Source organism: Melanerpes formicivorus, unplaced genomic scaffold (assembly GCF_026170545.1).
Source record: "Melanerpes formicivorus ecotype bairdi unplaced genomic scaffold, bMelFor1.0.p_v2 SCAF_38, whole genome shotgun sequence".
Taxonomy (NCBI): Eukaryota; Metazoa; Chordata; class Aves; order Piciformes; family Picidae; genus Melanerpes; species Melanerpes formicivorus.
The window spans coordinates 5,899,053-5,926,158 of NW_027142390.1; the positions used below are offsets into that span (position 1 = coordinate 5,899,053).

General features: G+C 47.6%; 1 protein-coding gene across 10 annotated transcripts in view; it reads left to right on the forward strand.

Moving 5' to 3' along the window:
- IP6K1 (inositol hexakisphosphate kinase 1) overlaps positions 1-27,106 on the forward strand; it is a 44,509-nt gene that overhangs the window by 9,492 nt on the left and 7,911 nt on the right. For 8 of the 10 annotated variants that reach the window (XM_068158032.1, XM_068158028.1, XM_068158030.1 and 5 more), the window contains one exon: positions 24,295-24,630. In XM_068158032.1, the coding sequence (XP_068014133.1) occupies positions 24,408-24,630 (223 nt within the window). In that variant the 5' untranslated portion in view covers positions 24,295-24,407. Of the gene's footprint in view, positions 1-369; positions 453-24,294; positions 24,631-27,106 lie in introns of all 10 variants that reach the window. The other 2 variants (XM_068158026.1, XM_068158029.1) reach the window with 1 other exon arrangement.

A 27,106-nucleotide genomic window follows, 5' to 3' on the forward strand; every position in this document is an offset into this window, starting at 1 on the left:
AAGAAATACAGTATGGTGAAGTGTTTTCAGGGACTGCTATTTTGGCATCTTTGAGCTCCGTTCTCCTTGGAGATGTCTTATTGCAAAGTTACATCAGATCCCGTGGAAGCGTGAGGTCTGCTAGAAGGCATCTCCAAAGGATAGCAGTGCTGGCTCCTGGGCTGGTAAAATGATCTTGCAGACACCTTGAAGTGCCAAGTTCTGGATTTTGCCCTTCAGAATGCGTAGCACCTTGCCAAGCTCAAGGCTGTGACTAGCCATCCAATTCATGTCAGTTCTTGAGGAGATCGCCTGAGGTTCAGATTGCCTTTCATTTTTGCTCAAGTGGTTGGGGGTGTCTCAGTTAATTCTGTGCCCTTTACCTTCCAGACTACACTGCAAGCTGCAAAACAACCCCTGAGGCATTTTAACAGCTTTAAGAGTCTCAGTATGAGTGACTGAGAGTCTTGCAGGTAACAAAAAGCCCAGATCAAAATCCCTTCCGTGACCCTGAGCAGTGTCCTGTGTGTTTTGCCATATTGGATTTTTTAATGTAATGAGAGAAACAAGAGTATGAAATTCTCTTTTGAGTTGTAGCCAGTTTCAAATGAAATCTGCTACCTTAGCTTTAAGGCCTATCAGATACTTTGTCATGTTTTACTTAAGTCTTGTTAACTTCAGCGCACTGTCTTTGTTAGGACCGAACCTCTTACTGCCTATTCAAAACCTCAAACCCCAAATGCTGCCCTTCATCCCTGTATTTCCATGGCATTGTTTTCTTCCTTGCAGCTACCTGCATTGAGTTGTGGTTTTTTTTTTCCTAACATGGAGCTCAGATTTTGCTCTTTCCTTCTCCTTTCTTTTTTTTCCCCTCTGCATTTGTTTCTTTTTTTAGTGTGTTGACCATGGAAGAGAACGTACGGTCTGAGAACATACCTTTGTTTGGTGCTTTCTCTTGGAAAAAAAATCATCACAATGAAGTTGTCAAGTTGGGAAGTCATAGCTCTTATTTTCTTGCCTGTGACCCTCAAGGGTCATCTGCATAGGAAAATTAAACTGATATCAAGTAGGGGGTGTGGGTTTGCAACGTGATTAAGTGACTTTAACTCCCGGTGGACGTGCTTATAAGATCGTTTCTGCTACAAATGCTTGGGACAGCTGCATTAATCAGCACATTCATCCTTGACTAGTGCAGCTCTGCCAGTGGAATCCCTTAATCTTAACAGTGGTAAACCCAGTTTTAAAAATACAACTTGTTTTTCTGGGGGTATTGAAGAGGTAGACAATGATGCAAGTGCTTTTTTTTGTCATCCCAACTAGCATGTGAACTGTCGGTGCTTTTCCCAAGGAAAGAAGGATTAGGTAGAGAGGTAGGGCCCCAAAATACATCTTTCCCAGCTGAACTGATGCTTTCATGAGCAGTTTAAAATCAGAAGGGTGGTCTAATAAATCAGATGGTCTCATAAAAGATTTTTCTCTATCCCTACAACCTTATACTGATTCAAGAACTGGAATCCACTTAGCACTGCAGGGCAACCTACAGTTCCCTTTTCTCATTCCAGTAACTTAAGATGTGTGCTGAGCATTGATACAGTCTGGAATACTGTACATCTGCCTTGGATTTCTTTACTTCCTTGACCTTCTTCAGATGCTTTAGAAAGCCCCAAAATTTTCTTAGTATCAGCATCTTGGAACTATGTTAGCAGAAGAAACCACTTGATAACAGCTGCTCCTTGTGCTTTTGGCACAAGAGTTTGTTTACCAGGGCAAAGTGAATGTTTGGATAATCTTGCTTTTTATGCTCTTAAGCCTTTCTGTGGAACTGATGTGCTCCTAGGTTGCCCTTTTCTGTTACTGCCATTTGAGCAGAACAGTTGCTAAAGGGTTTGATTCTTCAGCCAAACAGCACCACATTCACTTGAAAGGGGTGTCCTAATTTGAGTCTGTACTAACAAACTCAGTTCAGTTGTGGATGCACTAGGACCCATTCTTAAAGTCTTGAGAATTCAATTATCATGTAAGATTAAGTTGAAATGGAGTGTAGAGAGATCATGGTAAATGAAATAATCTTCAAAGCACTGTCTTTTCAAAGCAGCATGCAGAGGGTTTACTTGACTGTCCTGCTCTTCCCTTCTGAAACGCTGCAGAGCAGCAGGGCTGAATTCTTTGACCAGGATGATTGAAACATTCAGTCAAAGCACCAGAACTGGTAGCCTGTGCCTAGTTCTTTTCTGCTTGGATGACCTCAAATAGATGATGGTTTTCTGTAGAATCTCTTAACCAAATCAACTGAGCACTTTACTGACCTGTTAAACTTCAGCACAGAAATGGAACAATTGTTGTGTTCCTTCTGGTTTTAAATAGTTTAACTCTTCAAACAAAAGCTGGGCTGTCTGGTAAAATTGCATGATGCCATTTGGGGCCTGCCAAGTGTAAGTGTTGTCAGCTTCCCCATGCAGAAAAAGGCAAGTGTAAGTGAAAGACAATGTTCAGCTTTATCTTCTCAGTAAGGCAGAGGAAAGAGAAAATTTGAACTCCTATGCCCCTTCATTCACTCTCAAATCAATTTGTCATTGCTGGAATGCCCTGGTATATCTCTGCCTGCACATGTGAGGTGAAGTCTCCTTGGGTAGTGAAATTCCAGATAGTGTGAGGCTGTGAAGCTTTTACTGTTACTGCCTTGCCTTATGTGGAGGGGTAGGTAGAGCTTATGCAGATGATGTTAAAATGTTAATCTGTTTGTTCAGAGCTGCTGTTTGTGTATCACCTACAGAAGTTCTGGTCAGGATGCTGCTCTGATGTGGTCTAGTGGTGAAAGAGACAGAGGTGAACCCCAGGCCGTGGCCAGCACGTTTTGTTTCTGGCCATAGGAGGGGAGATGGACATAATATCGATACCTGCTTATGTAGACCTTAAGCTCATTCTCTTTCTACCAGCACGGGTTGTGCTGAATGGACATTGCTGTAGATGTCTTGAAGACAGAGCTCCTGTAGCCCTCAGTTCCTTTGGGAGAGCCAATTGCTTGGAATCCCTTCATCTGGCACTCTTCGTTACCATGTAATTAATTCTCAGACTGCTCAGGAAAAGGGCAATGTATAGATCTGAGGAGGAGATGGATCAGAGTGGTGTCACAGCCCATGGCATAAGAATTGTAAAGCTGCTTTACAGTGAGCTTAAAGTGAACCAAATTAAATGCTGGTTTTGAAAGATCTTAAAGGGTGACACAGAGCTTGCTTGTGATGGTTCTTTGTGGCGAGTTTGTGTTTGGCTTTGATGCATAACTCTCAGACACGATAGGTTTAAATCTCGATGTTGTTCTTATTCCTAGGAAACAAAACATTTGTGCTGCTTCCTGAGTACTGGAGCCAGCTTCTGCTCCTTACCAGCTGACTTTGCAAAGGGAGGGGAGAGCATGGGACGTGTCATTGCTCACAATGTGCTCTTTGGATAGAGTTCTTGGATCTTTACTGCAGGATCAGTCTCTTCAAATGAGAAGCTCTTCTCTTCACAGATCCTAAATGGCTGCTTAAGAGCAGCCATGCTCCATTCCTTTGGAAAAATGCCTTCTTGACACAGCTGGGAGTGGGATGTGGGATCTTTGCTTAGACTTTCCTCCTCAGTAGCCCACATTCAAAACAGACAAAGGAAAAGTGTTTGAATGTCTGCTTAATTTTTCTGAGTAGCAGAGTGTTGCAGGACTGCGCCGTGGAGGTGAAGAGGAAAGTGCAACACTTCTGCATTTCACAGCATTAAAAAAATAAGCAGAGTAGCACAGTGTTTTTCTTAGGAAGAGGCAGATGGGCAACACTTCCTCCCCTGACCCTAATGAGGTCTATTTGTGTCTTGCATTTAAGATCTCAACATAAATACATGGGGTGGCAACTCACTGCAAAGGAATTTTTGCTTCAGTCAGGTTTCAGTCAGCAGCTTAATAGAATGTGGTTTCTGTAACTTGTGGAGAAGGTAGTGTGCAAGTTTTGCTGCAGTTGCTGTCTTTTAAATTTATTTTTGTTTTATTTTGGAAGTAGTGGAGATGCTGGGGTAGAGGAGAAGGAGCCTGCATTGCGCATCTGCATCGTGACCTGAGAAATGAATCGGCTTAGTCATAGCAGTTGAGCTGGAGTGAATTTTCTGGGCCACTTTCTGACAGGCATGAGAGTATGTCAGAGGCTTCAGTCTATGGAGAAAGAAAATCCAGTCTGAGACTCTCTCTGCTGCTGAAAGAGATGATCTTAATAACACCCATATCATTGCTTAAGGGGCTCCTGCTTGAGGCAAAAGCACTCTGTGTTCTTTGTTGCTGGGCTCCTTTCTGTTTGGTTGGTTGTTTTCTTGGATTGTTTGCCCAAGTAAACAATTTTATCATTCAATATAGATGCTGAAGTTCTCAACTCCACCTTGTTCCCAGAAGGGGGCAGGGAAGACTTGCAAGTTCTGGAGCCTGATAAAACATACTTTTGTTTGCTTGTGTTAGACTTCTGTGCTAGCTTTCAGACACAGCAGGCACTGCTGCCGCTTTGGCAGCGCGAGCATGGCACAATGAGTCTCCTGCTCAATGCCAGAAGCCTGCAGCAATGACTTAGGCATTAGAACAGCTTTGAGTTTTCTCCTGCCATCCCCTCCCCCCATCTGATACCCTCAGATATTATGCCTATAAAACCCACAAGAACATGGAGTCATCATTAAGCATCTCCTTTTCTATACCTGAAGCCGTCTGGCTAGTTGTCATCTAACTAGGTGAACAATCTTGCTTCCCTTTGCTATCGTCTAGATTTTTCCTTCTTTATTAAAGCTGCAAAAGAAGCTTTTCCATGAAGCTGTGTTGGGGATTTTCAGGAGGACCTAGGTTTGCTCTTTAGAGATCCAGCTTCCTTTCTGCTAAATTCACTCAGCCTGGCTGATAGTGAGGGGGAGGCTTTTTGGCCAAGCATTTTAGAAATGGGGTCATGCAACTCTCCAGCAAGTTGTTTTTGCATCCTGCAAAGAGACCTGTGATTTCTCTGACAACCTGGAGTACAGACAGGACAAACTCAGCTCTGTTACTCTGCATTTCTGTCTTCAAATTGTGGAAACAGCTACTTTCTCTCAGGACAGAGCTTGTTACAACATCCCTGGTAATTACGAGGTAGCTTCTACCTCTGCATCAGCAGTAAAAGGCTGAACAAAGGCTCCGTTGAGTGAGGTGGCTGAATGAGCGATGGTTGGCACAGTCCTGCTTCAGAGATTCAGTGCTTTTATGCCTAAGTCTTCAGTGGTAAGGTCTCCTGGGGCCCTGTGTTTATAGGCAGAGTTCAAAAAGGAAACAGCAGTCAGAAGCAAATGAAAACAGAGGGAAGGACTACTTGAGAGAATCTGAGCCATGTGAGTCCCCAGGACTTGATATGCCGCGCCCAAAGGTGCTGAGCTGGCTGTGCCATGGGGGTGCCAGCCGTGGAGGTGCTGGGATGTCACAGTATAACCAAGGTTGGAAAGGACCTCGAGGATCATCGAGTCCAACCTATCAACACAGACCCCATGACTAGACCATGGCACCAAGTGCCACGTCCAATCCCCTCTTGAACGCCTCCAGGGACGGTGACTCCGCCACCTCCCTGGGCAGCACATTCCAATGACGAACGACTCGCTCGGTGAAGAACTTCCTCCTCACCTCGAGTCTAAACCTCCCCTGGCACAGCTTGAGACTGTGTCCTCTTGTTCTGGTGCTGGTTGCCTGGGAGAAGAGACCAACCCCTTCCCAGCTACAAGCACCCTTCAGGTATTGTAGAGGGCAATGAGGTCACCCCTGAGCCTCCTCTTCTCCAGGCTAAACAATCCCAGCTCCCTCAGCCTCTCCTCACAGGGCTTGTGCTCAAGGCCTCTCCCCAGCCTTGTTGCCCTTCTCTGGACACGTTCAAGTGTTTCGATGTCCTTCTTAAACTGAGGGGCCCAGAACTGGACACAGTACTCAAGGTGCAGCCTAACCAGAGCAGAGTACAGGGGCACAATGACCTCCCTGCTCCTGCTGGCCACACTATTCCTAATGCAGGTCTCTGGTTGCTTGACAGAAGCAAAAGTTGCCCTTGTCTCAGAGTAGGCCCAAATGATTACATAGGGACCTACAGGCTGGTCAGCTGCAGTCCTGGGGATAGTCATGGGTCAGGTCCTTCTGGCACACCTTTCTGGGCATGTAGAAGAATGTGACTGGAAGCAGTCAGTGTGGATTTACTGGAGGTAAGTTGCGCTTGACGCACCTCATCATCTACTCCGATACAGTAATCGGATTTGTGGATGAGGAAGAGCACCTGAGGCCATTTGTCTTAAGTTCACTGCATGTTTTGATACTGTCTCCCACAGTATTGTATGCAAGTTGGGACATTACATCTAGATGGGTGGAGTACGAATTCAAGCACTTCAGGGAATTCTGCAGAGTAAATGAAGTCAGAGGATGAGCTGGTGATTCATAGAGAGAGCTCTTTCCACACAGCTGGATGATAGCTTCTGAAAGTAGGCTCTTAATCAGTCTTTCTTTTCCTCCTGAATGTAATTCTTTGCCACAATGTGATAAGAATGGATGGAAGACAGTTTTTGGGAGGCTGTCTGGTTGAAATTCATCAGTCTTGCTTATTATCAGTGTAAAAGATTAATTTGTCTTTTCTGGAGGGGAGGTTGACATGAGTGTTCTTCAACATTACCTTGTTTTGTTTCTCCCTTAGCCTTATGTGTATATGGGATGGCCACTGGGCTACAAGAAAGTACAGTACAGGGCAATTTGGGAGATTTTAGTCAGACCTGCCTGACTTAATCTGCCTTGGAGGATGTGTGTGGAATGCTGAGAGGTTAGTTTGTGAAGAAGAAAAACAGTCCCTCAAAACAAAGTAATTTCCTTTTCAGCAGTTTACAGCCTCTTTGGGTTTGACCTACTTTCTAGTAGAGAAGGTGAGCTGAAGGTTTTCTGTTGGTCTGCCTCTGTATGCTTTGATTTCTTTCAGTGCTCCTAAGATACTAGGGAACATCTGATCATCTTTTGGGGATTGCCACTATGGAATTAAGACTGTTAGAACTGGACAGGCTCAGGAGTACTTGTGCCCAAGGACCTGCAACTGCAAAATTCAGCATGTGATGCTTGCTTTGGGATTTTTTTCTTTCCTTTCAGTCATTGCTATTCCTGCCTTGCTGCAGCCAGTGCTATGCTTTGACATTAAGAATTCAGTTTAAGCTGTCTAGTGTGGTAGTGTGCTAAATTAAGGTGCCAGTTATGAGCAAAGAGGTTAATGGTCTTACATAACGTTTGTCTTGAGGTTTTCTGTCACTGCAGAATTAAAAATAGCAATTAGAAGTTCTGCTTTGTCCTAGTTGTGGATTTTTCAGTGGAAATCAATTATCTGCAGCAACTGACATTATTCTAATCAAAGCTGATTTTCCCCCCAGCCCCTGGGTTTAAAAGCATCATAATTCAAAAGTTAAGAATAGATACTAAAAGTTCACCACAAGCTGCTGATGTTTTTCTTTGGGTTAGTGGTCTCTTGGAAAGCTGTAGATCATCCTTATTTTATCAAAACTACTTAGGGACTGTAATTTGAGCTTCTCTGTGTTTGCAGCTTCTCTAATAACTCTTCATGGCTTTAGCTCCTTATGGCTTTTGTGCTTCCGTGGTTAACCCCCTAGCTTCTCTGTGCAGTTAGTGGTTAAACCTCTTCACTCTTGGCTTCACTTAGCTGTTCAACTTGGCATCCTACTGGGTAAAAAAAGAGTCTTGGTTCCTTATTCTATCACCTAGATTTTTTTTCTTCTTAACTAAAGCTGGGAAAGAAGCTTCTCCATGAAGGGATTTTCAGGAGGACCTGAAACCAGCCACAGACATGGAGTCATCAAACAGCTGCATCTGAGAACAACTTCTGTTGTGTTAGCCACATACTTCTTTTTTTTTTTCCTTCTGAGAACACTTTACCATTTGTCCCATTTTGGGACTGCCCAAATTAGGACTACTCACATCCATTGGGATTAGTTTGAATCTGCCTAATCTCTTCATTAACCTCCATCCATGTCCTTACTGGCAACGTGTTCCTGCCTGCTAAGGCTTCTCTTCATGCCTAGTCTTAACAGTTTTCATAACTGCAGAATTCATAATATATTGTAGCTTTGATTACTTTATGAAGGAAAAACTGGATATGTTCACCTGCATGGCAGCATAGATTGCTTTAAACCTGTGTGCTACTAAGCAGCAAGGGAAATGATTCCTGATTACTATTGTCTAGGGATCACTCAGGACTTGCTTCATAGACTCCCTTTGGAAATGTCCAAATGGTGTCTCGTGGGAGGGTGCAAAAAACCCAAAAGAATCCTCAGATTCTTGGTTCCTGGTGTCACTGGATTTGCTGCAGTCTTCTCCTTGGCTTTCCCTTTGAGGTGACCATGTGCATTGCAATGCCTCACTTCAGAATGCACCTGGGCTTAGTGTTCATTGAGATTCTGCTTTGGTGCAGGAGCTGTGGAGCTGTGAACTGGATTCCCTAGATTTGTCCTGATTGTTTAGCATATGCTGATCTTCCATTTTCAGTTGTTCCTTGCTGAAATGTCTGCTTCCAAGGGTAGTCAGTAGCCTGCATGTGCAAATAAGCTGGATTGGTCTGCCCTAAGCAGATCTGCAGCTGGGCATGTGGCAGCCACAAAGCAGAGTCCGTACCTAATGCCAGTGGCTGGGGCTTTCCTTACTTGCTTTAGAGGTTCCATTTAAAGTCCTGATCTTGGAGCAGTGACCTTATAAATTCTTCTAATATCTCTCCACTGATAATAATGAAGAGACAAGACATAGTGTTAATGTACAATATCAGTGTGCCAGTAGCTGAGCAGAGGTCCCCCAAGGGTAGGATTCATAATCCTCTTAAAGGAGAGGAGAGTCAAAGAGGCTTTGGGAGGTCACCTTTTGTGGGGTGAGAAACAATCCTTGTGCGAAGCTCTCCCTGCTCATGGTCAGTTTCTCTCCCTTTTTCCATATTTCATCTCACAGCAGCAGAAAATAGATCTAGATGAATCCCATGAGAGTCTTGACCTCTGTAAAACTCTTACTGCCTCACGTTTGCATGAGCAAGAGACTGACTGCCAGGAGACAACTGTGTGCGTATGGGTTGGTAATTTTATGTGACAGTCTTAGGAAGTCTTCCTCTGTACAGATCCTACTCTGTTACTCATGAGACACTCAGAGCATGCTTTGATCTAAGTGGGACCATGTGCTTCTGCAGCTTCATCGCATTTTTACCTTTGCCTTTTGTGTCGTACCTGTACTGGAGAGCTGTGTGGAATTCAAGTGTCTAAATGCAGTCCTAAGGGATGGCTTTAACTCTGTTCATGTTTCAAAATCCTCTCATACACGTATCTGATACTGAAAATGAAATGCTGGTTAGTAAGCGTCAGCAGTCAAGAATTTACTAAGCTAAACTTCTTGCTTCTCTGATTTATGATATTCTAGTGATTTGTTGCAACAGAGCTGTTGTAACATCTGCTCAGGAGCATGCTGTCTTCTTTGAGAAGGTCTACTTATTACATTTTTGTCCAATTACAGTAGTGCTGGAAACTTGCTGGTTTGGTGTGTTTTGTTTGGGTTGTTTTTTTGAGAGGTAGCCCCAGCTTTAACTCTGAATTTTTGAGGAGGGGATTGCTTATGGAAGTACCCCAGAGTGTTTTGAGTGTGCTGGTCTCCCAAGTGGCAGCAACATGATGAGCAGAAGTCAAATTTGCTGCATCTCTGAGGCAAAACTGTCTTCCAGGGATCCCACGTTTGATCAGTGCTGTGTCCAGAGTTAGTGTTACAAGCAGTGATGAGAGCTGGCTAAAACAGATCATGAGGAAATGGGTGTCAGCATGAACTGTACCTTATGTACAAGGATGATCAGAGGGCTGGAGCACCTCTCCTATGAGGACAGACTGAAGGAGTTGGGGCTGTTCAGTCTGGAGAAGAGAAGCCTCCCAGGTGACCTCATTGTGGCCTTCCAGTATCTGAAGGGGGCCTACAGGAAGGCTGGGGAAGGACTTCTCAGGATCTCAGGTAGTGACAGGACTAGGGGGAATGGAATGAAAGTGGAGGTGGGGAGATTCAGGCTGGATGTGAGGAGGAAGTTCTTCCCCATGAGAGTGGTGAAGCCCTGGAATGGGTTGTCCAGGGAGGTGGTTGGGGCCCTGTCCCTGGAGGTGTTTAAGCCCAGGCTGAATGAAGCTCTGTCCAGCCTGATCTAGTGTGGGGTGTCCCTGCCCATGGCAGGGGGGTTGGAACTAGATGATCCTTGTGGTCCCTTCCGACCCTGACTGATACTATGATCAAGTGAAATACTTCTGAGAAGACCCTATAACATCCCTAGCATTAAGGTATTGCTGTGCACCACAAATAGTGAAGTGTCTCCAGCATGAGAGCTATACACATGCAACTTCTGGAGCTTGTGATGGCACAAAACCCCTTTGCTGGTGAGGCAGGGAGAAACTGCAAGTTCCAGCTTCAGGTCACCTTTAATGTCACTGCAGCATATTTGGTGAGGCTGTGACAACACCCAGGGAGCTCTGGTGTATTGATTGACAGCTGCACTGAAGTTCTGTGCATGACTGCTGATACCAGTTTGATTATGGATCACTTCACAGTCACTGTTGTGGTGCTTTCCTCCATGAAGCCCTTTAGATGGATCAGCTCTTGCTTCCAGCAAAGCTTAGTTAATGCAGAGGTGGTCAGCTTTCTGAAGTGACTTTCTTAATAGGTAAAGAGAAGCTTTGGACCTAACCCAGGCAGCAGTTTCTAAGAATTCTTTGTTGGTTGTGAATCAATGTTGTTTGTGAAATGTTGTTGTAGTCGCTGTTCCTCCTGGCTTTGCTCCCTGGTACTGCTTGCACACTCTGCTGCTGTTTGTCATGCCTTAGTTAATCACAACAGGGCTGCTTCTATATATTTTCAGTAGCTCTTTCCCTCTGAAAATGCTGCTGCACATAAATAAGTTAAAGGTTTCTTTTGGAGGAAGTAGGAGATTTTTGGTATTAATGATGTGCTGGGGAAAACTGAAACTCGAAGCATTAGATCTGCTGATTTTTTAATGCACAGTTTAAATCTTTTGTAGAAAAGTGGGTTTGTGTGAATGTTCCATAGGCATAGTATCACAACAGGACTATGTGAAGTAAGAGTGCAGAGTCATAATCATTTGAGATTGTGCTTTAGCCTTTTCTTCTCTTCAGTCACAGCTTCCCACCTTACCCCTTCTTTTGATGCTAGGCAGATTGCTGGCCCTCAGATCTGTTACAGAATCATAAGAATGTTGTGGGTTGGAAAGGACCTTTAAAGATCATCTAGTTCCAACCTCCCCCTGCCATGGGTAGGGACACCTTCCACTAGATCAGGCTGCTCATGGTCCTGTCTAACCTGGCCTTGCATAGCTCCAGGGAGGAGGCATCCACAGCCTCCCTGGGCTACCTGTTCCAGTGTCTCACTGTCAAGAATTTCTTTGTAATATCCAGTTTAAATTGACCCTCTTCCAGCTTTAATCCATTCCCTGTCGTCCTGTTGCTACAAGCCCAAGTTACAGGCCTGATCCAGCTGAAAGCTAAAGGCTTCTTGGTTTATATATTGCTGGTTTAGTTTCCTACCAGATCAGTTACTTAATCTACCTGTCTGCAGGAGTGCTGGTGTTACAGTATCATAGTATCAGTCAGGGTTGGAAGGGACCACAAGGATCATCTAGTTCCAACCCCCCTGCCATGGGCAGGGACACCCCACACTAGAACAGGCTGGCCAGAGCCTCAGCCAGCCCGGGCTTCAACACCTCCAGGGATGGGGCCTCAACCACCTCCCTGGACAACCCATTCCAGGGCTTCACCACTCTCATAGGGAAGAACCTCCTCCTCACATCCAGCCTGAATCTCCCCACCTCCAGCTTCATTCCATTCCCCCTAGTCCTATCACTACCTGAGATCCTGAGAAGTCCCTCCCCAGCCTTCCTGTAGGCCCCCTTCAGATACTGGAAGGCCACAATGAGGTCACCTGGGAGCCTTCTCTTCTCCAGCCTGAACAGCCCCAACTCCTTCAGTCTGTCCTCACAGGAGAGGTGCTCCAGCCCTCTGATCATCCTCGTGGCCCTTCTCTGGACACCTTCCAGCACCTCCACATCCCTCTTGTAATAGGGGCTCCAGAACTGGACGCAGTACTCCAGGTGGGATCTCACCAGAGCTGAGTAGAGGGGGAAGATCACCTCCCTCGACCTGCTGGCCACACTCCTCCTGATGCAGGAGAAGTGTTGAGAGATATCAAGGGAGTGAAAAAGCTGAATGATCTCTCTGCTGGGAGCAGCAACCTGTGTCTCTTTAAGGCTGGCATAAGACTTCTTAGAGCACACGTTGCAAGAGAGTTGAAGCTGAATGAAACTGGCACTGCTACTTTTCTGCCTGCCCTTGTCCTGTTGGATGAGTCTCCCCTTCTACTTTGGTTGGGCACTGGCACTAAACCAGTCCAGGAAGCCACATTGGCAAAAACAACTTTTTTTTTTCCCAGGTTAACTTTTTTGCCAGGCTGGTTTCTGTGCAGGATGAGGTGAATGCCAGTGCTGACTCAGGAGAGAGGCTGGGTTTGAAGAGTGCTGACTGAGATTTGTTTAAACTCTCATGGAGCTATACCCTGAGGTGCATATTAAGAAAGGAAGGGTAAAATTTGCCAAATACTGATTTTTTCTTAGTTTTGGGTATCCTTTTAGATCGATTTCACGACAGCTACAGAACAAGGCTGCTGAACAGCTTAGAGACTGATTCTTGCATTCTGGAGCAGGCACAACAGAAACTATAGAAGTCTTGTTTCCTGAAGTCATTAACAAGCCTTCCTACCCTGTTCCAGAAGTCAGACCTTAATGGTTATTCCATCTTTTGTGCCTTGTGCTCAATGAGAATGCCTTCCATAATAGTGTGTGTCTGCTGTGGATACCTGTCACCAGCTGAAAGCAGAGAACAAAGAGCCCAGTCCTTTCCAGTAGGTTGCCAGGCAGCCATCGAATAGGAAGTGTTTTCAGTTGGGTTTGTGTCAAACAGCATTTGAGCTGGCAACTGGGGCAGAGAGCCTCCAGTCCCTACCTCCCGTACTCGCTTCTAAAGCCTGCTCGCCTGTTGTCGTTGCGTCGTGCTTGTGGTGGTTTTTCCATCTCTTTATTTGCTAGGTGAATTTGCTAGAATCAGGATTCAGCTGCAGTTGAAGAGCTGCCAAAACTGCAGATCGCCTCCTCGCTCTGAGCAGGGGGAATCTGCACATCACGTAGGCTTGGGTTTTGTGAATGGAAGATCACCAAGATAGTTAACGCTTACGCAACCTCTCGGCGCGTTTTGCTTCGGAGCTTGGCCCAAAGCGGTTCCTTCGCGTTACTGACTTGGTTAGTCATGGGGTTATATTTATTTCAGCGTGCAGGCTGCAAAAATGGCATATAATTTAGGACAAGCAACAGCTCAAGGGAGCTCAGCAGCCATGCCTTGCTTGTAAGATAGGCATCAGCATGACCTCATTTCGTCTCATTAGAGAGACCCTCCGCGCGGTTGCAAGCTGCGGCGGTGAAGCACTCCGCGCGTTCCGTTGGGCGAGTCGTGCTCTTCTGCAGCAGCCGTGAAAGAGGAGGTGAGCTGGGAATGCAAACGTTGTCTTTAGGCACAAGGATAACCATCAGCAATTCAGGGACCTCGGACTGATACAACTGTTTGTACAGCTGCACAATAGATGGGGAATCTGACCTGGCTTGAAAAGTAATCCTTAAAAACAACAAAACAAAGCGCTGGTTTATATTTAACTGTGATCACTTCTCCCATTTGATCCATGGTGAGGCTGCAGACAGTTGTACCAGTTCAGCAGAGCTGAGTGGGAGGGTGCAGCTCCTGCTGGTGCAGCTGTCAAGGGACTGCCCCTGTAACCGTGGTCTGAAGAAGTAATTGGAGGAACTACAAACTGATTTGGCTCAATCGGGGCCAGAAGAAATTGGAACATAATGCTGGTGTGGGTATTCTATTTTTTGGCTGTGGTTTTGTTTGTTTGTTCAGTTTTTTTTAAGCCAGACATTTGGCTGGAACTGGTTTCGTTGTGGAGGATTACTTTAAAGAGCCACCAAGACCAGCAGTTGTCTCCACCCCAAAATCTACCCTGTTCTATGGAAGCAGAGAGAATATGGTGGATGAAGAAAGTATCATAGTATCAGTCAGGGTTGGAAGGGACCACAAGGATCATCTAGTTCCAACCCCCCTGCCATGGGCAGGGACACCTCACACTAGATCAGGCTGGCCAGAGGCTCAGCCAGCCTGGTCTTAAATACCTCCAGGGGCGGGGCCTCGACCATCTCCCTGGACAACCCATTCCAGGGCTTCACCACTCTCATGGTGAAGAACTTCCTCCTCACATCCAGCCTGAATCTTCCCACCTCCACCTTCATTCCATTCCCCCTAGTCCTATCACTACCTGAGATCCTGAGAAGTCCCTCCCCAGCCTTCCTGTAGGCCCCCTTCAGATACTGGAAGGCCACAATTTAGGTCACCTGGGAGCCTTCTCTTCTCCAGCCTGAACAACCCCAACTCCTTCAGTCTGTCCTCACAGGAGAGGTGCTCCAGCCCTGTTCTAGAGAAGCAGAGGGAATATGGTGGATGAAGGAAGTATCAACATGCCCTTTTCCCTTGTGCACACCAAGCTTTTCATGTTTGCTTTTTGTCATTTCCCTGTGAGAGAGCTGGAGACCTCGCTGTTCACTTAGGCTTTCTTCTTGAATGCTATGACTGTACACATTCTGAGAGCAGGGGGGGTGAGGGGGAATAGACAAATGCAGGTAGATGAAACCTTTTTCCTTCACTTTGAATTTCAAATAAATGTTGTATTTTGTTTTTCTAGGTAGGTTTTGGTTGTGGTTGTTTGTTTTTCTTTCGTGTTTCCCTGCTCTTGTGAGTATTCCTTGTGAGACAATGGAGGGCAGAGAGCCAGGGAACACCTCTTCTTTCTCCTCTTTGGCAGCCCACGCATGGTCTTGAAAGTGGATTATGTGTGTGCCCTTGCTCTTGAGTCAAGGGAGTTGACAGCTCTTCTTGTTGAGGACTTGTCACTTTGGCCTCTGTGCTGTGCTTGTGTGTGGCAGGTGTATGATGCAGCACATTGATTGTTCTTTCCAGCTCCTCTCAACTGCCCTCTCAAGCCTGCAAACTGATTCTATTGCTGTACTTCCTTTTTCTGGGATTTTGGTGCTTTTGCTGGAGGCTTCCTCTTGCTCTTACACAAGATGGAAGGTGTCTGTACTGGCTAGAAGCCTGAAGGGCACACTGCTGAGGTGCATAATCATTTCTACTTGTTGAATGTGTGTGGAGGTGTGAGCAGAGCTGAAGATCCTGAGGTGCTTGCCCAGGTGGATGACAGTGCCTTTTCTGCTTGGGGGAGCCAGCACTTTCTCTGTAGGTGATCAGGCCAAAGTGACTTCTTTGACTCTAGCCCTGACACTTCCAAGGACTTCTGGGGCATTTTTAATCAGGAGATGAAATAAGAACTTAGGAGGTGCCAGTTGTTCTCTTCACCCCTGTTGTGGCACAAACCTGAGGCTGCTGCTCAGCTGATTGCTTTGGATTCTCATCTGTCTTACAGGGCTGCCCTGCTGGCACTGAGCAGTCCCCCAGTGCCATCCATCCAGCTAAGCTCTGCATGTCAGCACAAAATCACACTTTCCTCTTCTCTGCCAGCAGTGGCTTGCTGTGTTCTCTGGTTCAGCACAAGCATCACAAGCTCTGACTCATTCTCTCTGTGTCAGCAGATCAGCCTGGTGCGTTTACCTGCTCCTCTGTCCCACCTTCTGATGCTGTTGAGGTGGTAGAATTTGGTACCCACAGCTGACATGAAAGTGCAGAGTTCTGAATGCTCAGCATAGTTGTGCCATCATCTTTCTACTGGAGAGGCATGGGTGGAGTTACCTAGATGATTATGCAGTCCTTCAGGACTTCCTCAAGGATGTGGCTGGTTTATTTAAGCCTCATGGCTGGGGAAGAGGCCAAGGTCTGTGAGTGAAGAGCAGGTTATGCTTTATTACCAGCACTAATGAAAACTTGAAACATAGGATTTTGGAGGAAGGAGGTGAACCTTTTCTCTCTACTTCTTCAGTCTGTAAGATGAGCTACAGATTCTTTCCAAGTTAGCCTTTGGGGCAGACCTCTTCAATGGGCCTGATGTGATTATTATTTGCTTTTCTTTTTTCTCCTCCCCTTTTTCTCCCCCCCCGCTATATATGCAGGGACTACAGTTTGCTACCAAAGAGCCTGTTGATGAGTTTCCTGAGCCCTTTCACTAGTGTGAATTGAAGAAATGTCTTAGTGGGTTAGCTTGATTCTCCTTACATTTTGTGGCTGTTGAAAGTGAATTCCCTTCTGTCTCTGTTGGATCTGAGAGCTGTGCTGAATGGCAGCATTTGCGTTGGAATGGTTTAAAAATAACCTGTACCCAGCAGAGACTTTTCCTCTTCCTAAATGAGATGAAGAGAAGCCAGAAATTAGCTCACAGAAAGCTGAGCAATGGAGGCCTCACAAGAATTGATCTTCCCTAAGCTCATCTCTAGAAACCTTGTGCCTTATTCTCATCTCTCCTCTAAAATGCAAGGCTGATACTGGCCAGCCCTGCTCTCCTAGGCACAGGCCCGGGAGAAAATCTTCTGGGCTGGTGCTGATAAAGCAGCCTTTTGTTAATGCACCTATTCAATCAGGTCCTGCTGCTATGGAAACTCTCAGACTTGGACTGAAGCCAGTGCTTTTGAACAGAGCAGGAAGGTGCCCTTTCCTGGTGGCAAGGTGCAGCAGGATTCAGCAGCTCACCTCCCTTGTACTCGTCCTCCCTGCCTAGAAGAGAGGGAAGTGGTGATGACGAGACCAGGGGTGGACCTTCCTCCAGCCTCCCCTTTGCAGTGACACTGAGAGCAGTGACAAGGACTGACAGGTCCCCAGGCAGCCTGTGCCTTCCTGCCAGTGTGCTCCATTTCTCCAGAGAAGAAGGGGAGGCCTGAAGTAAAAAGCAGCAAGGGAATTAAATCAGCTTATGTGCAGCGCTCTGCCGCTTGCCAGCCTGATGTTATCACAGTAATGCCAGCTTCTCCAGCACCAGGCCAAACAGGAATACAAACTGGAAGGGACCATTTGAGCCCCAGCTTTGGTTACCCTTACTTGCAGACAGCTGCATGGCAGATGTTCACAAAGCATTGCAGAACACCTGCTCCATATGGTGCTGAACATGACAGACGTTCCCTGTGCACTGTTGTGTGCTGAAGCTTGGTTTGACAAAGAAAACCACAAAAAAAACCCCCACAAACAACCAAAGCCAGAGAGAAGCTTCCACTGTAGTGTGCCAGGGTGAGAAAACAGGTATTGTCTGTGCCCAGGGTCTAGATCCCTAGCCAGGGCTTCAGGTAGCTCATCCTTGTAAGCATGCCATGCTTTGTGTGTAACTGCCAGCAGAAGGCCCATTGCAATTCCTGCTAATCTGGCCTCTTAAGAAAAAAGCTTCCTTTAAGCCCAGGCCTAGGCAGTGGTTTCAGCTTTCCAGCCATGGTTAGTAGTGCATAGTGCAGCCTCTCTTTCTTCAAAGGAGCTGAAAAGGCTCAGCTTCCGCTCCTTTCTTAGGAAGAGAAGAGGAGAAAATTCTTGGTCTTCCAGGCTGCTGGCAGAAGTGCTGAGGCTTTGTGATGAATGTGATAGAAGCATGGCACAAATGGTCTTCCTGCAGACCTCCAGGAGACAGAAGCATAGGGGATGCCTGAGGAATTGTATTGCAAGCTTAACTTTATTTTCCACAGGGCCCTTTCTCCAAGTTCAGTCAAGCCTTAAGTTAAAGTAGATGCTGAGGCTCTTTCTTTCCTTGTGCTTGCTTCAGAGGTTGGTGCAACATTGGTGAAGGAAGTGTGCCTTTGTTCACCTCAGAGCATAGGGTGAAGCACACTTGTGATATTGTCCTCTCCATGGCCTTGCTTATTGCACTTCCTCTTCCAACCTTCCTGCTGGCATTCTCTTCCTCAGCTGGCATTCTTGCAGCCTGTCCTAAGATTTCTGTTTCACTTTTGATGCTGGCATAAGTTTTGGATGTATTCTACTATCTGGCCTTGGCCTGAAGAGCCTTGGTGAGGGCAGTGTCTCCAAAAAGGGCTGTACTTGGTTATAGTCCCAGCTTTGGACAAGAGGAGAGGGAGGGTTAGGATTCAAAGCTGTGTGCTCAAGCAGCCTAGGAAGGTTTGTAGCTTCCTGGATGCCACATGGGCCAAATGTTTCTGGTTACATCCTCTATGTTGCTACAGGTTCTTAGAGAGTTTTGTTCTCTGGTCAGGTCCCAGAGGCCATCTGCATTTTCTGCTGACTTGACAGACTTCTCTCAGGCCTGTGGCTGAGCTTCAGTGCTGGGAAGCTGATCTCATAGCACAGTGCCATACACTTTTTTTTCCTTAGACTGGATTTTCTTCTGTAGAAGTTGGGTCACCCAATCCAGCATGACCAGAAACCATGGTGCTTTTCAGCCTGGCTGCTAGCTGCTGCTCTTCCCTGCTAGCAGGACTAGCTCACAAGCAGCAGTCACCACACACCCATCATCCAGGTGCCTGCTCTCCTGCTTTTTTTGTGTTCTTGTGCTTTGCTCCTGACTGCTTTGGGGTTGTTGAGGGAATGTCCAACTTCTGTTAGCATGACCTCGAGGTCATAGAATCATTCAGGGTTGGAAGGTACCACAAGGATCATCTAGTTCCAACCCCCCTGCCATGGGCAGGGACACCCCACACTAGATCAGGCTGGACAGAGCCTCATCCAGCCTGGGCTTAAACACCTCCAGGGATGGGGCCTCAACCACCTCCCTGGACAACCCATTCCAGGGCTTCACCACTCTCATGGGGAAGAACTTCCTCCTCACCTCCATCCTGAATCTCCCCACTTCCAGCTTCATCCCATTCCCCCTAGTCCTATCACTACCTGAGATCCTGAGAAATCCTTCCCCAGCCTTCTTGTAGCCCCCTTCAGATACTGGAAGGCCACAATTAGGTCACCTGGGAGCCTTCTCTTCTCCAGACTGAACAGCCCCAACTCCCTCAGTCTGTCCTCATAGGAGAGGTGCTCCAGCCCTCTGATCATCCTCTGGCCCTTCTCTGGACACCTTCCAGCACCTCCAGATGCCTCTTGTAATAGGGGCTCCAGAACTGGATGCAGTACTCCAGGTGGGGTCTCACCAGAGCTGAGTAGAGGGGGAGGATCACCTCCCTTGCCCTGCTGGCCACACTTCTCCTGATGCAGCCCAGGATCTGATTGGCTTTGCGGGCTGCAAGTGCACACTGAGAGCTCATGTTGAGCTTCTCATCCCCCAGCACCCCCAAGTCTCTCTCCTCAGGGCTGCTTTCCAGCCAGTCACTGCCCAGCCTGGATTTGTGCCTGGGATTGCCTCGACCCAGCTGCAGGACCCTGCCCTTGGTCTTGTTGAACCTCATGAGGTTGCCTTGTGCCCCACCTCTCCAGCCTGTCAAGGTCAGGTGTTTATGCCTTGCCTGCAGCCTGGCTCCAGAATTGTCAGTGGTGACCATCTGCCTTAGTCTTCATCACCCTGGGTGCTGAGGGCTGGCTGTGGCCCTAGGAGCAAAGTGCTGCTGGAAAGACAGATGTGCAGGCTGCTTACAGCGAGGGCGTGAATCAGCAGCGCTTAGTGCAGGCAGCTTCCTGGCTGTAACTCATCACAATTTGGAATGTTTGTTCTCCTTTTGATTTTGGAAAATGGCTCTGCTGGTGAGTCATGAAGCACAGCCCATGCTCCTGTACAAGATGGCCTGTAAAGAGTGGGAACACCAGCACCCAGGTGCAGTCTGCTGGAATTGCTGCATTCATTGCAGTGCAGCTCTCCACCCCCACTGCTGGAGTGTGGGGTGACCTCTGAGGCTAGTGTGCTTGTCACCTTAAGTCACACCATCAGAGGCGACACCCCCTGCTCTTCCCAGTCCTTGCTCCTGTGCTTGCCTCCTCTGCTGGTGGTGCTCTGGTGCTGTGAACTGGCAGGAGGAGGTGTTTAGGAGGAGACTTGATGGGGTGCTTGGTGCCATGGTTTAGTTGATCAGATGGTGTTGGATGGTAGGTTGGACGCGACGATCTTGAAGGTCTCTTCCAACCTGGTTTATTCTATTCTATCTCCTTAGAATGATAGAATTGTTTTGGTTGGGAGAGACCTTTAAAATCTTCAAGTCCTTGATGGTGGTGGTGGTCTGGTAGACCTCAGTAGCCTCCAGCCAGGGTTCAGTAATGTTTAAGAGTATCTTTCTGGGCCTTTAAGAGCACAGCACTGTTTGTTTCTGTGGAGCAGCATATTCTCTGCCAGAGGGTGATGTTGGCCTTGGGGGAAGGTTTTACCACACTAAATAGTAGGAAGAGCAGAGCCTTTCTGGCTTCAGTTTGGAAATACTTTGTTCATTGCTACAAGAAAATACTGGTTTTTACTCTCCTTTGCACCCAACTTGCTAAAAGGTGTTTGAACAGTGGGGTGTGCAGTTAGAATTTGGAGTAGGTACAGTGACAGGCATCCAGACTTAAATACTGCAGAGCAAATTCTTTTCCAGTACAACAGTTTTTTGCTCTGCAGGGTAATGGATCATGGGATATGCTCTGTCCTTCTGTAGCCACCCATAAGTCAGCTCCTGAACCTCTGCTCCTCCACCACTCCCGAGTCTGGCTTGATGGGTGATCTGTCTTGGGAACTGTAGATGAGTCTGCTGGAAGAGGAATGCTGAGCTGACTTGAGTGTTTTAGTGCTGTTAGAGCTATAGTGGTGGCGTTGGAAGGTATCAAAAGGATCTGCTTGGATGAACTGGCCACCCTCAAGCTGTTGTGGGGACTGTGCACTGCATTTCACAGCATAATTGGAAGGAGTCTGCATTTTGTAAGCCAGCTGAAATAGTTGAATCCACGCCGTTGTTCAACGGGGGAGAGATGAGTAATATTCAGGCCTTCAAATAGTTCTCTGCTTTATGCTTCTTTGAAGCAGCCAGGATTCTTCTGTCTTTATTTGTGGATGGTGTCCATGTTTAGTAACAACACTTGGGAGTTAGTCTGATGAAAACCACCACTACAAGGTAGCTGTTTTTCCAGCCCTGGAGGTAGCTTTCTCTTTTATAACGTTGTCTCTGAAATGCTACTTGCCACAAAATGTTTTTTTCCCCTCAGGTTGACTTGTGTGTGGGAAAACATAATAAGGCTCTGAGTTTTCTTTAGAGCATGTGGATGGATGTGGAGCAGTTGTAACCAGGTTTGGACTCTCCCCACCTGCTGCCTGGCTCCCTCTCTTGCATCACGACCACAGAACGTTTCCTTTGTGGCCGTCACTCCCTCCCAGTGTGCCTGCACATCCACAGCTTGTCACATTGGGTTTTCTTGGGGGCAGCAGGGTGCTTGGCAGGGAGCCAAGGGCACTTCTTGGTGGCTGCAGCCTGTTTTCATTGCCACCTGCCCAGGAGCCCTTAGACAACTGCTGTCATCTCACAGGTACCTCTAGGCCATGCAGTGGAGAAGGCCTGAAGCACTCTGCTTAGTTGGTGGATGCTGTCCTCAAGATAATTCAAGTGGCATGTGCTTTGTTGCACACCCTTGGCAAAGAAGACTGCTGAATGTAGGCAAAGGGTTCAAATCTTGATCTCATGGCCATAATCTGCCTGTAGCCCATAGGTGAAGCACTCCTAACTGCAAGAGCAGTCTGTGGGGGTGCTGGTGATTGCCATCTAAGTTAGTGATGGTGACTGAAGCTATTGAGTCTGCTTGGATAACCTCACTTCTCTAAAGTGTAGGTAACACTTCTTCCACCAGTGCCAAAGCTGGGACCCCAAGGCATTTTGTGATTGGCCTTCAGTGAAAAGTGAGCCCAACAGCAGGCCCCAAGCTCCGTGTGCATGTCTCCTGAGTGTGCCAGCTACTGTTGTCATACAGATGAATCTCTTATTTCTCTTGTCTGGTGAAGTTTGAACTGGAGGAAAGTGTGAAGTTAAACTTTGTGCCCTGTATTGCTTGGAATAACTGAAAACTCAGCTTTAGTCACTGGCAAAATAAACCAATTCCAAGACCAAGCTGCATCAGCAAAGGGAAGATTTAAGACTGTAAAGCACTCACCTGGGCTCCGGGAGGTGCTGCTCTGTTGCAGGTATCATAGTATCAGTCAGGGTTGGAAGGGACCACAAGGATCATCTAGTTCCAACCCCTCTGCCATGGGCAGGGACACCCCACACTAGATCAGGCTGGCCAGAGCCTCAGCCAGCCTGGGCTTAAACACCTCCAGGGCTGGGGCCCCAACCACCTCCCTGGACAACCCATTCCAGGGCTTCGCCACTCTCATGGGGAAGAACCTCCTCCTCACATTCAGCCTGAGTCTCCCCACCTCCAGCTTCATTCCATTCCCCCTAGTCCTGTCACTACCTGAGATCCTGAGAAGTCCTTCCCCAGCCTTCCTGTAGGCTCCCTTCAGATACTGGAAGGCCACAATGAGGTCACCTGGGAGCCTTCTTTTCTCCAGCCTGAACAGCCCCAGCTCCTTCAATCTGTCCTCACAGGAGGGGTGCCCCAGCCCTCTGCTCCTCCTCCTGGCCCTTCTCTGGACACCTTCCAGCACCTCCACATCCCTCTTGTAATAGGTGCTGGCATCTTGCTTGTTCTCAGATGTTAGCTATCAATAAACCCAACTAAAACATGTGTGACTTAAGCAAACCTCTGCTGCTGTTTCTTCATGTTGATAAAGCAAATAAGAGGGAGGAAAGAAATCCACAGCATGTTTTTGTCTCTGATACAACCTAGGCTCAGAGTGAGTTTAAGAGACTTTGAAGGATGCTTTGAAGAGACTTTTGATAGGAATTGCCCCAGAGACATCACCTGTGCTGTTGGGTTTTTTCCCCTCTCCTATTTTCTGCCCCCCCCCCCCCCCCCCCCCCCCCCCCCCTTAAAAGCCAACTAAACATTGCCCTTGTTCCCCTTACACTGAACGTGGCTGTGTGGTCATGCAGCCACAAAAGGAAATGTTTTTCCTGGGATCAGTGAGATGATTCAACTCAAATGCACGTGCACTCTTGCTGTCCCCGGATCCACTGCGAGCAGGAATGTGTGGACAGGGAGGGAGCAGCCTTGTCCTGTTGCGGGGATCTTCTGTGTTAGATTGAGTTAAACACGTCCTGAAGTATTGACCCTGCTTTTAAATCTCTTTGATCTCTCCGAATCGTAGGGGAGGGAGCAGAGCCTGTCTTCATCTGGAGCTTCCCCCAGCCTGGCAGTGTTGTGCAGCTATGGAGACATCCTGTGGCCAGATGAGGAACAGCCTGAGTCGTGTCCCTCGTTCAGGGCTCCAATATCCCCTAGATATTAAATTCGTGCTCTTGGCTGCAGCTGTTGTAAGAAACTGGAAATTTTGAACTCAGAATCTGTAGTCACTGTCTGGCACCAGGTGCTTTGGATAACTCGTTGTTAGGAGGAAATCCTCAGGTGTTTTCCCCTGCAGCTGTAGAAGCATCTATGATCTGAGCTGGAAAGGGCAATTCATCTGGAGAGAATTTGGATGGCTTTTACTTCTCCATCATCCTGTGGCTGTGCCAGGCACTCTGCACACATTAAAAGAGCATCTCTCTTCTCCAAAGCACTTCTAATCTCATTTGGATTTAGTCATCTCTCTTGCCTACCTCTACAGACCAGGGACCCTGTTCTGTGAAAGCATCAGGAAATAGCTGTTTTCCTGAGGGATGCAGAGTAATAAGAGAGAGGCTGAGTGGAACCCATCCAGCAGAAGCATACACACAGTGACATGATGACTGCCTCATCCCCAGAGTCTTTTCATGTTGCTTGAAGACAAGCAAGTGGGTAATGGAGGGAGCAGTGCTAGAGTAGGAGGTGAATGGCAATTGTTTACTCCTTTAGATGTTGAAAATGCAGAAGCACAAGGAGCAGAGTTCAGGTTCTGGAAATGTTTGTTCTGCCTGTGTCAGTCGCTGTTGCTGATAGGCAGGTGTGGTCTTGGCTATACTGTGCTGCAGCTTGTGGTTTGTGGTCCATTATCACACTGCCTCACTGATAAAAGGAGCTGGAGGATGGGAGGCTCAGAATGCTCCTATTGCCTCCTTTCCCTGCCTCCTGTCAACCCTGTTGGAGAAACCGTAGGTGAGACTGCTCCCAAATGAGTGTGTTTGCCTGTAGGATCAAAGAGGTGGTGAGGAGCATGCTGGAACATGTGGAATGTGAACAGAGAACAGGAGAGGAACTGTTACAGATGCAAATGAATACTGAAAACTTTCCTGAGCCAACGGGGAGTGAGCACCAGTGGCCCTCCATTCACAAGGCTCTCCTTTGCTTTTCCAGACCGCTGTAAGGAAGCAGACTGCCAGGACTTCCCTGCCTGAGTGCTGCTGAGCTACCCCTCCAGCCCTCGTGGCTCTCCCCATGCTCCAGGAGTGCAACCGGTGCCCAACGCAATGTGTGTTTGTCAAACCATGGAAGTGGGCAAGTATGGCAAGAACGCCACTCGATCTGGAGACCGGGGGGTGCTGCTGGAGCCTTTCATTCACCAGGTGGGTGGCCACAGCAGCATGATGCGCTACGATGACCACACCGTCTGCAAGCCCCTCATCACCAGAGAGCAGCGCTTCTACGAGTCCCTGCCCCCGGAGATGAAGGAGTTCACACCCGAGTACAAAGGTGAGGCCTGCCAGCGCTCAGAATGCACTTACTGCCTCAGCAGCGTGCTGGAGCGTGTCCAGAGGAGGGCCATCAGCATGGTTAGAGGGCTGGGGCACCTCTCCTGGGAGGACAGACTGAGGGAGTTGGGGCTGTTCAGTCTGGAGAGAAGGCTCCAAGGAGACCTTATTGTGGCCTTCCAGTATCTGAAGGGGGCTACAAGAAAGCTGGTGAAGGACTTTTTAGGAGGTCAGGCAATGAAAGGGCTGGGGGAGGGTTGGAAAAAACTTAGAAAGGGGTAGCTTCACATTGGATGTCAGGAAGAAGTTCTTCACAGTGAGGATGGTGAGACACTGGAACAGGTTGCCCAGGGAGCTGGAGGTTTTTGAGGCCGGGCTGGATGTGGCTCTGAGCAACCTGTTCTAGTGTGAGGTGTCCCTGCCCATGGCAGGGGGGTTGGAAGTAGGTGACCCTTGAGGTCCCTTCCAACCCTAACATTTCTGTGATTCTAACAGCCTGCCCTCCTCATTTGCCTACAGTTGCTGGGGACTTTCTGCCCTTTCTGATGTTTTGGGTTTTTTTCTGTTTATTTGTTATTTGCTCTTCCTCTTTTGCAGGCTAGCAGTTGGATAGGAGCACTTGGAAAGGAGGAAGTCTTTGTTGTAGGCAGGCAGAGCTTAACATGTTCCCCTTTCTAGACAGAGAATGTGCAGTCTGGCACTTTGTAGTCTGAAGCTTAAGGTTATGGAGTACAGAACTCCATAACTACTGTAATAGTTTTGCTACCAAGTTATTATCAATTACAGGCCTGACCTTGAGCAAATGAAGTTTGATCATATACTGAGCACTTGCACATTCCAGTCCCATAATTTATTGCTTCCTCATCCCATCTCTTTTATGGAGCCCTATCAGAAAGCTGCTGAAGCAGGAAGTGTTTCTTTCCCTGTGCTGAGGTGAAGCCTTGTGCTCAGCTGCTTGGAAGGAATGGAATTTTCCAGTGTCTGCATTGCTGGGGGAGGTTGGCAGCCCATCTGCATCTTTCAGAGGCTCAGTATCTTTAAACCCATGTGTGTTTGTATTCAGGATAGTAATGCTGGTAGGTAGCATTCGGGAGGACGTGGCATTCCTATGGCCTCTGCTGCGTTGTCTCCATGCAGCACTGGGGGGTACAGTGCTTCTCAGAGACAGCTGGGACCACCATCTGTCCAAGGTCTTGCTATTTGATCTGGCCACAGCCTGAAGGTCTCAGAGCAGTGTCACCTTACCTGTGTCTGTGTGCAGGTTGTGAATGGAAGGTACAGCCTGCAACAGACGGGTCCTCTTGTACCCTCTGCTCACTCTGAGGCCATACGGTGTTCTGGTGACCCATCAGAAATCCCAGCAGGAGCCTAGGTACTTACTGGAATCAATATGGTGTCAGGCTTGCCTTGGGAGTTACATTTAAAGCTGATGGAGATGATAGTCCAGATGGAGACCTGTCTTCTTAAAGGTATATGCTTCCTGGAAACCTCAAGGCATAAGACATGCATCTTTACCCCAGTGTGAGATTTCATCTGAGTCTGATACAGGGTCCCAATAGAAACTGTCCTTGCTGATCTGAGGGTGAGGATTATTTGAGATGATATTTCCTATCTCAGCACTTTGAGGTTACTGTTAAGATTGGCCTTTCACAGGGCTGTCTTAAGGAGCATGTCCAGGCAGCCACAGCACTTGCAGTGGCATTTATGTAGTGACACACTGGAGTCCTGAACTGCCCTGAGGTTGTTGAGCTGTGTCTGAACCTTGTTAGCACTGTCATGTGCAGATAAGGGAAGAGGAAGGGCACCAATGTGATACCCTGCATCAGCTGAGCAGTGTGAGGCTTCTTCATGTTAGTGATGAATCATCTGATTTGGTCCATCTAGCATCTGATGCTCCTGGCAGCTATTCAGTGCTGGTGAAAGATATTTGTTGTTGCAAGTTGGGAGATGGGCTGACAGCTTCATTTTAAGGGCTTGAGGAGTCTCAGAGATGAAGATGTCAGCTGTCCTGTTCTGTGGCTAGCCAGCTAGATGGACTCAGAATCTGAGCTGTGAAAGATTTATGCCTTCCTTTGGACTGTGGTGCTTTCTGGGAGCCTTCAGAAGGTAAAACTGGAGAGGATACAAATGGTCCTGCTTGCCTGCACCTGGCAGGGGTAGTTCTGCTTCCAGGGCTAGAAAGCCCTGGGACCTTGCAGATCCCTGTTCTGCAAGACTGATTGGCTTGTAGTAAGGGTGGCAGGTGTCACCTTGGCCTCAGCTCTGTGCTTCACAGCTCAGGTGCTGGAGATGTCCTTCAGCAGAGAAAGCACACTCTTCCTTGGCCAGCAATGTCCTTGTCAACAGCAGGAACACTTCTGCAGGGCATAGATGCTTACCCAAACGAACTAGATAGGTATTACATGTGCTTTGCCCACCTCAACAGCTTGGGAGACTCTGCTTGACTTTCTCCCCTTGGGTGATACTGGCTGCAAGAC